This window comes from Mastigoproctus giganteus, chromosome 10 (assembly GCF_048544385.1).
Source record: "Mastigoproctus giganteus isolate SK-2022 chromosome 10, ASM4854438v1, whole genome shotgun sequence".
Lineage (NCBI taxonomy): Eukaryota > Metazoa > Arthropoda > Arachnida > Uropygi > Thelyphonidae > Mastigoproctus > Mastigoproctus giganteus.
In genome coordinates, this window is record NC_143584.1 from 201,657,407 (window position 1) to 201,672,926 (window position 15,520).

The 15,520-nt window shown below is 36.8% G+C and overlaps 1 protein-coding gene across 3 annotated transcripts in view; it reads right to left on the minus strand.

The window, feature by feature from the left end:
- Positions 1–567: 567 nt before the first annotated feature.
- Positions 568–15,520, minus strand: part of LOC150079783 (uncharacterized) — a 168,754-nt gene continuing 153,801 nt past the window's right edge. For 2 of the 3 annotated variants that reach the window (XM_090382695.1, XM_090382693.1), the window contains 2 exons: positions 13,190–13,410; positions 568–717 (listed from right to left, as the gene is read on the minus strand). In XM_090382695.1, the coding sequence (XP_090238821.1) occupies positions 636–717; positions 13,190–13,410 (303 nt within the window). In that variant the 3' untranslated portion in view covers positions 568–635. The remainder of the gene's footprint in view (positions 718–13,189; positions 13,411–15,520) is intronic. The other variant, XM_090382694.1, reaches the window with a different exon arrangement.

The following is a 15,520-nucleotide window of genomic DNA, read 5'->3' on the forward strand; positions in this document are numbered from 1 at the left end:
AGCTTTAATGTTTGTAAAGTAAAATTAGAAAAAGATATATATTTAAAACAATTTAAATGCATAGTTCTTATAAACTTCCAAATTCCTTAAAATAAATTTTGCCCCAGTTGCATGCATATGGTTCAGACCCACCTCCCTCCCACTTGTGAAGGGGGTTAATCGTATACTCAAGAAACATCAACAATGTATAACAATTTTTTTTTTTTTTTTTTTGCATGTGTGTGTTCTTGTCTATGTTATGTGCCCACCCCAAATGCTTCAGTAATCTTGTCAATGAAAAGAACAGTGAACTAAAAAAATCTAACCCATGAAGCTGATAATAGTACTTCACATAAAGAATTTACATGATTGTCACATTTCTTGATATTGATACAATCATTGTTACCACTCATGTCCCGTGGTATGGGTGGTAACAATTGAGCACATCTCAATAAATTGTCCAATCCCTGAATATGCTATTGCCAGTAACAGATGTATAAATTACATTGTGGCTGTTCATAATGGAAACTAATATTAGGATATTTTCTATAATCTGGATTCCCCCCTTTATGTTTTTATATCATGTTTAAACAAGAACTTCAAGTTAAAAGTTAAGTTCATTTTATGCTATAATGTAAGAGAGCAACACAAATATTTCAGTAGCATCCATCACTCCAGGACTCTTCAGCTACACTATGTTTGGACAAAGGTTCCTTTGAAGGCACTGGTATTCCTGACCTAAAATAAACAAATATTTTTTCATTTCTAGTTACATATGATTTTTAATCTTAATATATACGAAGTATTGAATTTACAAAAACTGAATTAAAAATATGTTGTAGTTTCAATAATTATTATTTTGTAGGACTAAAATCAGTTTTGTATAATTAATTTTTAACACAATTTCAATTCAGTATGTATTAAGCAGTTTGAGTCTGAAGAGCTTCAGGTACAGTGCTGCTAATAATTCAAATATTGTAGAAAATTTTTAAGATAGTCTCTAACTGATTTGGTTTTTAATAAAATGAAAGCAATAGAATGTTTTAAAACATCTCCTATTGTGAAAGTTAGGGACAGCATATACATAAGGAAATTTAATATTATACAGACTGATGTTTGTTAATTTTTTCTTTTCTTTTTTTTTTTTTAATGTGAACCCCAAACACGAGAGGTATTAGAACCTATAGTACTTAGTACCGTGCTTGGGTTGGAGGTTGAGAAGACGAAAGAAGATATTTGTTGACACTGGACTTGAACTTCTATAGATTGTAATTTTCAGGAAATACATATGAAGGAAGGTTATTCCAGAAAACGGCAGTTGAATGAATAAATGAGGAGGATGAAAAGTGGTTCTGTGGGTTTGAAGTTGGACAGTAAATGGATGTTGGCAGCACGTGTTCGGACTGTTTTGGAAGAGAGAGTGAGAATTATAGAAGCCAATTCAAAAGAACAGTGCCCATGGAAATATCTGTAGAAGAGTCATGTAGCAGAAACAGTGCGTCTATGAGAAAGCGAGTGGAGAGACTCTGTTAGAGATGAATCATTAATTAACCTAACTGCCCTCTTCTGAATGGAATCAAGAAGCCTGAGAGAGGTTTTGGGGGGCACCACCCCAGATGTGGGAACAATATTCCATGGCAGGGCGGATTTGCGATTTATACAGAGTGAGCAGCTGTTTGGAAGAAAAGTAATGCCGAGAGCGAAAGAGAAAACCAAGTTTTTTAGATGCAGAGGAAGCAATATTTGTAATGTGCTTGTGCCAAGAGAGATTAGAAGTCAGGGCAATCCCCAAAAGAGATATATCATTTTGCTAGAAATCGGAGTGTCACTAAAGATAAGCATAGGAGCAGAAGAATAATTTTTGCGAGATATAAGACAAGACTGAGTTTTAGAAGAGTTGAAATCAACGAAGTTGTCTTTGTCCCACTGGAGAATCCCCACCTGGAGATCGGCATTTAAGGAATTGGTAGCAGATTTTCGAGAAGTTGAAGTGGGTGGGACATGCTGTATGAAGTAATGAAATTTTTGGATATAGCGTACGCGTGGTAAGAATATACCCAGATCCTTGACATGACGTGGCCTCGACAATGCTCCCCGCATACACAATTAATTAACTTTTAATATAATTAATTAACTTTTATACTAATAAGCAATGATGAGCATAATCAAGAGGTCATAATTCGATCATTTATCATTAATAGTTATCATTTGATCGTGGCAAATCATTCAATTTATTAGATTATTAATATTATTTGATTACACTTGTATTATTTGAATGATTAATAGTTACTAACTACTAATGAGTATAATTGAGGTTATAATTGATTCATTTGATTATGGTTAACAGATTTACTTTGTCAACAGTTCAGTAATGTTTATTCTTATTCTCTCACTACGGATTGTTTATTCTTCTTTGAGAGAGTGTTTTGAATAATTTTAGTCAGTCAATTATTCAAAACAAATTATTAATATATTTTCATATATAGTTTAATATTTTTGTGATCTGTGACTTCTATCTTAAGTGATCAATATCTGAAAAAGGTTGGGGAAAACTGCTCTAGAAAGAAATGTCAGGTGCTAAATTTTCATTGCATGTTTGTCGGTCCCTGTGACGGTTTTAGTTCTAATTCTAATTTCAAAGTCTGCAATGTACCCCACATGAAAACAGTGTGATAAATATGGAAGGGCAACTCTGATCCTTCTCAAAATTATAGCAACTATTCAGTATATTCCTCTGGATACTAAATATCACATCATTTGCATATCAAATATATTATTATTAATGTAATACATGTATATAATAACACTAGTCAACATAACTAGTTTTTTAAATTATTTGGTGTACCAAATAATTTTCTTTTTGAATCACATTTTCAAACGAGCCTGCCTTCACCATGTACAACCACCCACCCACCTGTTTGCCTGTCCTGTATGTAAAAACTTGACACCCAATGGTCAGATTTTTATGAAATTTTACATTTAGATCTTTAAAAATAATTTGTCAAGTATTTTAAGTTTCGTTAAAACCAGATCAACAGAAATTTAGCAATTTCATTTAATAAAATTTCAAAGTATTTCTATGCATAAATGAAAGTATGTTATGGATGTTTGAATGCCTCCGTAGCCGAGTGGTCAGGAGCGAGAGTGCAGTAGCACACGCTCTTTGAGTAGACCGGAATTCAAGCCCCTGACTGCTGAATACAGTTGATCTGCCAACCCACAATGGACCAGCATGGCAGATTATGGTCCATTTCCCTCAGCATGAATTCTTGAGGAGGCTTCCATCCTGCAGTGGGTTGATAATGGCTGCACTTTACCTTCTTTTTATGGATGTTTGACAATCACTTTACAAGAAAATGTCAGATTGGATACTAAATTTTTGCCATATTTTATAAGTTCATAGGAAGATTTCAGGATAAATCAGTTTCAGACATTTGATGATTACTCAAGAAAGAAAAGTTAGATCAACACCAAATTTTCGGTATAAATTTTGTTGGTCTCTGAGAAGCTTTTATTACCAATTACGATTTTATAAAACCCCCTTCTCAATTTCATTTATATAAAAATCTATATAAATGAACATTAAAACAGTGTTTCCCTCCCTGTGGTCTACATAGCTTATGAAAGCAGTTTTCAGGCCTTGAAAATAAAACAGCTTTTTTTGAAGTGGACAACAACAATCCTATTAACTGTGACTGGAAATACAGGTATACCTATAACAATCTAATTTATACTACATATGTTTAATATTACTAAATATTATTGTATTTAAAATATTACTTTATTAATATATTTTCATACATATTTTGTGGTTTGTGGCTTTTATCTCAACTGATCTGTAACTGAAAAAGGCTGAGAAACTGCTCTGGAAGGAAATGTCAGAAATAGACTAAATTTTCAATGCATCTTTTGTTGGTCTCTGTGGAGGTTTTATGTGTAATTTCATAATCCACAAAGTACCACTCCCATGGAAACACTGCAATAAATCTGGAAGCGCCACCCTGATCCTTTTCAAATTTCATTTGTATAGAAATCTATTTAAAATATTTCTCTGCACCTTTGTACCAAATATTATGTCAAGAGATTAACCCATGTCTTCTGTGCACCCACTACTCCCTCCCCCACTACCAAGACCAAAAATTTAATCTCAACTACTCATAAGGTGAAGGTTTTGGTAAACACTTCTTCAGTAATTTTTACATTATATACTCAGACTTTAGAATGGAATTTGGCATCATCCCATAAAGGACTATAGGAGATGACTAAAGGTTTCATGCTGTGGTCCTCTTTTTTTTTTTTTTTTATGAAAACCCCAAACACAAGAGGTATTAGGACATATAGTATTTAGTACTGTGCTTGGGTTGGAGGCTGAGAAGACGAAAGAAGATATTTGTTGACATTAGATTTGAACTTCTGTAGACTGTAATTTTCAGAAAATATATGTACGAAGGAAGGTTGTTCCAGAAAACGGCAGCTGAATGAATAAACGAGAAAGATGAAAAGTTGGTTCTGTGAGTTTGAAGTTCGACAGTAAATGGATGTTGGCCGGTGGCAGCACGTATTCGGACTGTTTTGAAGGAGAGAGCAGGAATTACAGAAGCCAATTTAGAAGGACAGTGCCCATGGAAGTATCTGTAGAAAAAGCATGCAGCATAAACAGTACATCTATGAGACAGAGTGTGGAGAGACTCTGTTAGGGATGAGTCATTAATTAACCTAACTGCCCTCTTCTGAATGGAATCTAGAAGCCTGAGAGAGGATTTGGGAGCACAGCCCCATATGTGGGAACAATATTCCATAGTAGGGCGGATTTGCAATTTGTACAAAATGAACAGCTGTTTGGAAGAAAAGTAATGCTGAGAGCAAAAGAGAAAACCAAGTTTTTTAGATGCAGAGGAAGCAATATTTGTAATGTGCTTGTGCCAAGAGAGATTAGAAGTCAGGGTAATCCCAAAAGAGATATATCATTTTGCCTAGAAATCTGAGTGTCACCAAAGATAAGCATAGGAGCAGAAGAATCCTTTTTGCGAGATATAAGACAAGACTGAGTTTTAGAAGAATTGAAATCAACTAAGTTTTCTTTGCCCCACTGGAGAATTACCTGGAGATCGGCATTTAAGGAATTGGTAGCGGATATTCGAGAAGTTGAAGCTGATTGAGCAGGGCAAGGTTTTTCAAAATGAAAAGTGGAATGCAATGTGCTATCATCAGCAAAACTATGGATAGGATTTCCAGTCAATGGAAGAAGGTCATTAATATACAAGAGGAAAAGATTGGGTGAAAAAACTGAACCTTGGGGGGACACCAGCATTAGTGGAGAAGTTAGAAGACAGAGAGCCATCTACCATCACCCTCAGTGAGTGATCAGAGAGGAAAACCGAATAACCAATTACAAAAAAACAGTTGGCAAACCATAAGATGGAAGCTTGTTTAGAAACCCTTTATGCCAAACATGATCGAAAGCCTTTGAGATGTCAGGAGCAACTGCTTGTGTTTCACCAATCTTTACCATTGAATTTGTCCATAAATGGGTAACATAAGCCAGAATATCACCAGTGGATCGACACTGACAGAATCCATACGAAGGTTTCTAGGTAGTTTAAGAGCTGGTGGTTAATTGATTTCTCCATTACTTTAGAAAGAGTAGAAGTAATTGCAATGGGACAATAATTGGATGGAAAGGATTTGTCACCCTTTTTAGGAACTGGCTGGATATGAGCAAATTTCCAAGCAGAAGGAAAAACACCTTTGGAATAAGAAAGTGAAAAAAGGCGGCAAAGAATAGGAGTAAGTTCAGGAGCACAGGTTTTGAGAACAAGTGGAGAAATACCATTAGGACCTGGAGCTTTCTTTGAGTCAAGATTTGCCAAAATCACCCTTCTGACATCCTTTTGATGGAAGACCACAGGAGGCATTGAATGGAGTGTGTTGGGAATGGTGGGAGGTGTTTTACCAAGATCATTAATACATGAGTTGGAAGAGTAACGGGATGCTAGCAGGTCAGCTTTATCCTTGGCTGAAGTGACAACAGACCCATCTTGTTTTGACAGAGGTGGGAGCAGAGCTGGGCAAAAGTTGTGGCCAATAGCTTTGTCAAGAGACGAGAATGCTCGGCTACCATTAGGGCAAGAAGCAAGTTTTCTACTCTTAGCCTGTTCAAAATCTAGTTTGGACTGATTAATGACTACTTTACAATTGTTGCAAGCTTTGGTTGGTTGGTTGATATGTTGTTTAATGGCGCAAGGGCTGCTAAGGCCATATTGTGCCTGATTCTATTCGGTAGTGCAATTACCAGTTAAAATCTGTAAAATAATCCTGTCTGCTTTAAGAAATAAAAGAACTCAGCCAGATTTGCATTGTCTCCAACCAAATGGGTTAATGTCAAAGGTTCTTGCAGATATGAAAGCGATTTGAAAATTTTGTTTCAATAATTATTATAATGATTACAATTTATTAGAATATGCCTCACCGTAAGTGTAGTCTGACAAAATGTACAAGTAGGCGGATCTTCCCCCTTGAGTAGATAGATATGGGTTAGATACGTATGCCCAATATGCGTCCTAGCCAGGATCACCTCCTCTTGCCTATTTGATTGCATGCTTGATGGCCACAATTTAGGTTCCTGTTTAAATTGAAGCAGTTTATTGCTGCACTGAGCCTGCCAGATTTGCAACCATTGCTCTTCACACATGTTTTTTATGACTGATTTGTAGTCTGTATATGGCACTTGGTAGTTAGGAGATCTTGCAATGATTGGATGTTTAGCGGCTTGATCTGCGTATTCATTTCCTTTGATGCCTACATGACCTGGTATCCAACAGAAACTGACTAATTGGTTTACAGCTTGTAACGCAATAATCTGTGATCTAATTTGCTTCAAGATGGGGTGGATTGGTTTGGATGGATTTTTCAATGATTTTATTGCACTCAGAGAATCAGAGTAGATCATAATTCACTTCATGGACAGATCAATCACGTGATCCAGAGCTATTTTAATCACCCACAGTTCAGCAGAATAGACGCTGCATTCCTTTGGAAGGGACACAGAAGTAGAAAAGATAGACGAAACTGCTGCTGTGCCCACTGTCATACTTGTTTTCGAGCCATCAGTATATATTTGAAGACACCGAGAATTTTCTGCTACATGTGCAGCATGGAGTTTCCTGATGGTAAGGTCTGCTGCTTTCTTTTTCCCCCCATTGTTGGAATGAGAAGTCACAGACCGGTGTATAATCAGACCAAGGAGGGTCGTGATTGCTCAGTTCCTGGAAGACATTACCCATGTCTAGATTCTAACATTGTGTTAACTGTAGCAACCTTATCCTAATAGGCTTGTTTTCGTTAGGTTTGTTTTGATAAAATGTGGTCCATTGGGGCTCAAATAAATATGGGGAGATGGGATGAAAAGGAAGACTCCGTGTTTTTGCTGCATAGTTGAGGATCAACATTTTCCTCCGAAGATGGAGTGGAGGTTCGTGTGCATCTATATATAGACTCTGTACAGGAGATGTTCTGAATGCTCCTAAAGCAGTTCTTAGGGCACTGTGATGGATAGTGCACTTTTCCTGGCATAGTCATAGATTGGAGGTCCGTAATCCAAGCGAGATCGGATTAATACCCGATTTAGTCGAAGCAGAGTGTATCGGTCAGCACCCCACGTCAATGAAGATAGTACTCGGAGGATATTTAATTTTTTAAGCAAATGGTTCTCAGATATGTGATGTGTTGTGAGAAGTTTAATTTATTGTCCAGGATTAGGCCAAGAAATCTGATACTATTGGAAAGAGGTATGGCGAAATTTTTAAGATGTAGTTCAGGCTCAGGGAGGATCTTACGTTTTTTACAGAAATGAATACAGATTTTTGTGCTGATAAGCGGTAGCCATTGTGAGACATCCACTGCTCAATTTTGTTAATTGAGATCTGAAGCTGTCTCTCAATAGAATTCATAGATTTTCCTTGGCACAAAATCATGAGGTCATCTGCATAGTGATATAATTCTACTGTGCTTGGAATATCATGGATGATATTGTTTATTCTTATTAAAAATAGCGTAGGACTCAAGATAGATCCTTATGGGACCCCCTCCTCCTGTATATGAATTCTAGAAAGAGCATTTAGATGACTAACCTGAAAGGTTCTGCCCTGGAGAAAGCTCTGAATAAACAAAGGAAGCCTGCCTCGTAGACAAAGGTGTAAAGATCCCGTAGAATACCGAAACGCCATGTTGTATCAAAGGCCTTTTCTAAATCGAAACTTACCATAACGAGGTGGTCATTTCTGACAAAAGTGTTTCTGATGTTTGATTCTGCTTTGGTCATCATATCTAATGCAGATCTATTTTGCCGAAAGCCATACTGATTTTTATGTAAGATGTTATGTGACTCAAGAAACCAGGTGAGGCACTTGAGAACCATTTTCTCCAGTGTTTTCCCCAAACAACTAGTTAAGGAAATTGGACGATAATTTCCTGGATTAGAGAGGTCTTTTTCTGGTTTAGGGATGGCTAATACAAGTGAATGTTTCCAAGAGCGAGGATAAACATGTTCCTCAAAAATTCGGTTAAAAAATATTAAAAGAATTTGTAAAGCAGTATCATTCAAGTGTTTTAGCATAATATAAAATATACTATTAGGGTCAGCTGCACTATTGGGTGCTCTGTTAAGAGCATCCATTAACTCGGATATAGTAAAAGGCTGATTATATGGACGAGAGACCGGTGTTGAAATTTAACTTATACCTTTCTGCTACCACTTTAATTTGTTGGAATGAAGTATCATATGAATTTGCTGCTGAAATTTTTGCAAAGGCTTTAGCAAAAGCAGTTGCAATGTCTTTGGAGGAAGACAGTTCCCGTCCATTACAGATCAATATTTGAGAGGATGACAATGGGTATTTGCCATTCAGATGTTGGATTTTCCTCCAGATTAATCTAGTATTGGTGTTTTTGGTGATAGTGGAAGCGAACTGAATCCAAGAATCTTTTTTGGCTTTCCTTCTTATTTGGCGTGCTTTAGCATTTAGTTTCTTGTAATTTATAAGGTTAATAATAGTGGGATGCTTGCGGAAAATATTCCAAGCTTTGTTCTTTTCTTTTTTTGCTCTATTACATTCATCATTTCACCAGTAGTTTTTGCACCTCCGTGGATGAGTCGACAACTGAGGAATAGCTTTGTCAGCTGCTGCTAGTATCTGTTTAGTAATATGGTCATTAGCTTCGTCTACTGACTGGTTCAGAATGAAGTTTTTATCTAAAACTGTACTTAAGGAAAATTTTTCCCAGTTTGCCTTTGTAAATTTCTGTCTTCTGTGAGTTTCCGGATAGGTGGTGGGGGTAGTTTGGAATTTACAAGTAATTGGAAGATGATCACTATTGGGAAGATTATCCAATACCGCCCAATGTACACTTGGGTACAGAGCGGGGGGGGGGGGGGGGGGGGGGGGGGGGGGGGCAGATAGACAGATCTATGGCTGAAGTATTTCCTGAGGGAAAATGAACATGAGTACGTGCAGAGTTAGATTTTGTTTTTCCAGTAATATTTCTATTACCTGCCCTCTTTTATCCATATGGAGACTTCCCCATAACGGGTGGTGTCCATTAAAGTCACCCATCAAACAAAAAGAAGGTGGTATCTGGACAAGGAGCTCATCAAAATCTGAGTATATACGTTTGGTTTGGTGGAAGATAAATAGAAACAAGAGATAAAGACATTCCAATTTCTATTCTTACAGCAACAACTTCTAAATTAATTTTTAAGGGGATTTGTCTAGACGGATTAGTAATGGATACCAAAACTGCTACACCTCCATGGACTGCAGTTGCTGCATTCCTGTCACGCCTTTACAAAATATATTTCTTTATTGAGGGGGTCCACTTGTGGAGTTAAAAATGTTTCCTGTAAACAAATGCCTGCTGGATTGAAATCTCGGATTAGGTCATAAAGTTCATCTGTATTAGTACGTAGTCCTCGACAATTCCATTGTAAAATGCACTTCATTATTTAGTTTTAGTGGTAGGATGATCCGGTTGCCTTTTAGAGGCAGTAGGCTCATTGCGATCTATTTTAATTTTATCTTTTTTAGAAAAGGTAGGCCGTCCAGTGTCCATAACTTCATCGGCATGAATTTCTAATATAGGTTCTTGTTGAGTTTTGTCATCTGTATCCCATTTCTGCAGTATTAATTTGAGTTTTAGTAGAACATTCAGCCTTTGTCATCCTGGTCTTACTTTGTGACTTGATGCCACTAGTAGTGGGGATGGAAATTGGAGTATTACATATATTACAAGTATTACATATATTATATATTACAAGTCTGGTCTCTGTTGTGCTTCAAGGATGGCTGAGGAACTGAAAGCTGAGCTCTAGCCCATTCAGCAAGTGATATGTTCGGTGGAAGTGAGTCATTGGTTTGTGTAGCAATTGAACGATATCTTTGAAACATCTGCATATGTATGTGCAGGAGTATCTTTCAGTATTTGTCGTCTCGTTCCTGATAAGTCACTTTATTTTCAACTTTAAATTTCTGTATTTTTTTTCCAACTTTCTATAACCCGCAATTTCTAGAATATGCAGGATGATCTTCCCTGCAGTTAGGGCAAACTGGAGATGTAGCAGTACAGTCTGTTTGAGTGTGATCCTTGAATCCACATTTTGGGCATATTGTGTTTCCTCAACATGTTGCCTGAGAGTGTCCGAACTTCTGACACTTATAACACCGTATTGGATTTGGTATATATGGGCGGATATGGCAATTTAGATATCCAGCTTTTACAGTATTTGGTAAGTTTGGAGTATTGAATGTGAGAATTACACTGTAGGTTGGAATGATATTGCCATCTCTACGAGTCAAAATTCTCTTAGCTTGTATGACCTTTTGGTCTTTAAGTTCCTGCACAAGCTCCTCTTCTGTTACATTCAATAGATCCCACTCAGAGATAACACCTTTGGAACTATTTAGGGTTGAGTGGGGAGATATTTTAACAGGGATACCACCAAATGTTGTCATCTTTAACAACAATTCTGATTGTTTCGACTGTGTAGTTTCCACAAGCAAATCCCCTGACTGTAACCTTTTGACCATTTTAGGTGACCCAGTAGCATTTTCTAGAAATCTCTGTATAATAAATGGAGAAAGTTTGCTCACTGGTTGACTAGTTAAGGGATGGATAATCAGTAAAGTTGGATACTCAGGTTGATGATTATCTATTTTTAAGCGCTTATGTTGCACACTACCTTCATCAGAGTTATACAAATCTATGGTATTTGAGCTTGAAGGCTCTAAGGCTGGATAATTTTCTTTATCCATGTCGGCTCCTTTTCACCCTGGGGGATTAGCTTTTCCACCCAGGTTACCGGCCCCGCCACGGGGAGGCAGGAGCAGTGCCGCTTGTGGCCAAGCGTAGGAGTTAGTACAGTTAATATATACAATAAAGAAAAAGGTACTTTCCTTTTTCTAGCTCTCTTTCTATACTTTTAAAAAGTGAGCTAATCAACAGAAAGACTTATGAACGAAATAAAACAATCAGTCGCTTTAGAAAATCACAGTACTATTTAGCACAGAAAATCGCTTGGCCTCAAGAATCACTTGGCACCTGGAGCCTTGCGAGCTTTGGTGTAGGCATAAAATGTAATTGAAGAATTGGAAATAAGCCAATTATGATATGCAACATTCTTCTCTTGAACAGCCTTAGCACATTTTATTGTAAAACCAACGTTTAGATAAAGGAAGAGATTTTAGAGTGGAGTGTGGAATAAAGGATTCGATTTCTACAAGAATCATTTCACTGACACAATCTGAGCGAACGTTGACATCAAAAGTTTTGAAACAGTAGTCCGACCAAGGAAAAGAAGAAAAGAAATCTCGCAGGTCATCCCATTTTGCATTCTGGTAATGCCAAACAATATGAGGTTAGGAATAGCCAAGAGATAAAGACTCCACTGGAGAAGAGACAATCACCAAGTTGTGATCTGAGGTACGTAAAGGACCACTCATTTCGAGCATGTACTTAGAAGGGTTGTTTGTGAGAAAAAGATCAAGCGTGTTGGCTGTATGGTTAGGATTGTTCGGTATTCTTGTAGGTAAATGAACAATTTGTGCAAGGTAATTAGAAATGGCAAAAGCCTCAGCATCTCAACCAGCTGGGTCGGTTTGACTAGAAAATGGAAGTCAGCTGGAGTTGTGACCATTAAAATCACCAAGGAAAATTACCTCATTACGAAAGTTGGACTGAAGAAAGTCAAGTTGCAAAGAGCTCCAAGTGATTAGTGGAGTTGGGAGAACAGTAGAGACAACAGATGAATTTGACACAATGAGGTAGAGAGATTTTAAGCCAGAGAAGATCGAAGAGAGGCGATTCCAAATTATCAATTCTCTGACAGGGAATATTGGAACGGATATATGCACAAGTACCACCTTTGAGGCGAAAGGAATCATACAGTGAATAATTTGGACAACTGAGATGAGCAGTAGTTGAAATAATTTTATACAAACGGGGTAGGGCAAGATGGTAGAGGTAGAACTAAAGATTTACATAAATAAATAAATGTTCTATTTATACTCCATAACAACCACATAAGTCAGAGGAGTTGAGGAGGATGACTTGGGCTTACGTAATGGTACACTCAGACATGAAGTTATAATGTTATAATCAGATAGCCAGGAAATTGGCAACATCTTATCAATGATTTACCATACCTTTGCATCCTTTTGTGAAGGAGTTTATTGTCCCATTATACAAATAAATGGTGAGAATGCATTCCAGAATATTGTATTAAGGTTTGAAGGCAGCATCTAAAGATAAGTGACCCATCTGGTGAGAACAGCAGCAAAGAGATGTCCAAATGAGATACTATGAAGGTATGGATTACAAAGCTTGGAAACTAAGCACCTTGGGGGAGGGTTTGATTGAGGTATACATGACACTGGTGGAGGAAGGACAAAATGAATGTTGGTGGAATTAAAAAGGGAGAAACAAAACGAGGGAACAAAAATACAGACACCTGGGCAAAACTAATACAATGGACCTCAGGAAGTTTATGCTGGGTCAGCAGGTTGATAGACTGGTAAAATATAAGGGCAACTGTACTGGTACCCCTAGTGGATATAGGTTGTATTATACAAAGTTTTTTTTTTTTTTTTTGGCAGATGTAGCAAAGGATTGGTTTTCTTGCACTTTCTGTCCTATACCAACTAAAACATAAAATTCTTACTTTACTTTAGATGAAGCATGGACTTTAGTTGGACGGGGTAGACCACTTCTAATCGTTTTACATATGACAGCCTGGGAATGTGATACTTGTGATGGACTGGATTGATTTATCACAGATGGCAGGGTTCCAGGAGACCTAAGTTGTGGAGATAAGGAATGTTGAGCATCTATAGCTTTTGCACGTGAATGTGGTGGAGAAAGTGATAATCTGCCTCTTTTCTGCTAGAAAAAATAAAGAAATTGTTTCTTTAACTATCCGTTTTAAAGATATTTAATAAAAGAAAATTTTAACTAATTCTTCTCACACAAGTAGTTTTAAGCTTATAAGCCCAAAGGATGCTTTGTAAACATACATACAATGTATAATTTCAGCATTTACTACTACTATTCTGAACTTCTGAAATTGCTTGCTTACTGACTGAAAATAAATATCTGTGTGTGTGTGTGTGTGTGTGTGTGTGTGTGTGTGTGTGTGTGTGTGTGTGTGTGTGTGTGTGTGTGTGTGTGTGAGAGAGAGAGAGAGAGAGAGAGAGCTAACCTATTTCCACATTTTATAATGTAGTTTATATGTTCAAAGAAGTTCCAAAATCTATATTTATATTGTTACATGGTGATGATTATCCCATATGAGTTTTTTTTTTTTAACAAAAGAAGTAGATCTGTTGGAATGATGCAGAGAAGAGCAACAAGTTAGATTATGTATGTAGTGTGCTACATTTCAGGGAAGTTTTCTTTTTTTAAAATTAAATTGATTTTTTTTTCTTTCTCTGTGATTAATTACTAAGATTATAACTTTACAGAAAAGTTAATAAAACTATAGTTTTATGTTCTATAAACTTAACCATTCAGTTTAATTACAATTCTCCAACACATTTTTAAATCTCTCCTTCTCACTATCACTTCATAAGCTAAACCATGTTTATAAGTCTTACAAAATAATACATGCAAAGCATGCACAATTGTCTAAAGATAACAATATTACATTAAAACTACATTTAATCTATGAATTTCTTTTTTACATACTATATATATTTATTTTTTTTTTATGAAAACCACAAACATGAGAGGTATTGGAACCTATAGTATAGTACTTAGGTATAGTATAGATGTATAATACTTAGTACCATGCATGGGTTAGAGGTTGAGAAGACAAAAGAAGATATATCTTGACATTAGACTTGAACTTCTGTAGAGTGTAATTTTCAGGAAATATGTATGAAGGAAGGCTGCTCCAGAAAACGGCAGTTTAATGAATAAACGAGGAAGATGAAAAGTTGGTTCTGTGAGTTTGAAGTTGGACAGAAAGTGGATGTTGGTGGGTGGTGGCACGTGTTCAGACTGTTTTGAAAGAGAGAGCAGGAATTATAGAAGCCAATTCAGAAGAACAGTGCCTGTGGAAGTATCTGTAGAAAAGGCATGCAACAGAAACAGAACATCTATGAGACAGATAGTCTGTAAGAGATGAGTTATTAATTAACCTAACTGCTCTCTTCTGAATGGAATCTAGAAACCAAAGAGAAGTTCTGGGGGGTAGGCCCCTCCCCAGTTGTGGGAACAATATTTCATGATTGGGCGGATCTGCGATTTGTACAGAGTGAACAGCTGTTTCAAAGAAAAGTAATGCCGAGAGTGACAGAGAAAACCAAGATTTTTAGATGCAGAGGAAGCAATATTTGTAATGTGCTTGTGCCAAGAGAGATTAGAAGTCAGGGTAATCCCCAAAAGAGATATATCATTTTGCCTAGAAATTGGAGTGTCACCAAAGATAAGCATAGGAGCAGAAGAATCCTTTTTGCGAGATACGAGTTTTAAAAGGATTGAAATCAACTAAGTTGTCTTTGCCCCACTGGAGTATTACCCGGAGATCAGCATTTAAGGAACTGGTAGCGGATATTCGAGAAGTTGAAGCTGATTGAACAGGGCAATGTTTCTCAAAATGGAAAGTGGAATGCAATGTGCTACCATCAGCAAAACTATGGATAGGATTTCCAGTCAATGGAAGAAGATCATTAATATAAAAGAGGAAAAGAGTGGGGGAAAGAACTGAACCTTGGGGGACACCAGCATTAGTGGAGAAGTGAGAAGATAGAGAGTTATTTATCCTCACCCTCAGTGAGAGGTCAGAGAGAAAACTGGATAACCAATTACAAAAAACATTGGCAAACCATAAAATGGAAGCATGTTTACAAGACCTTTATGCCAAACATGATCGAAAACCTTTGAGATGTCAATAGCAACTGCTTGTGTTTCACCAAACTTTTCCATTGAATTTGTCCATAAACGGGTAAAATAAGCTAGAATATCACCTGTGAATCGATACTGATGGAAACAA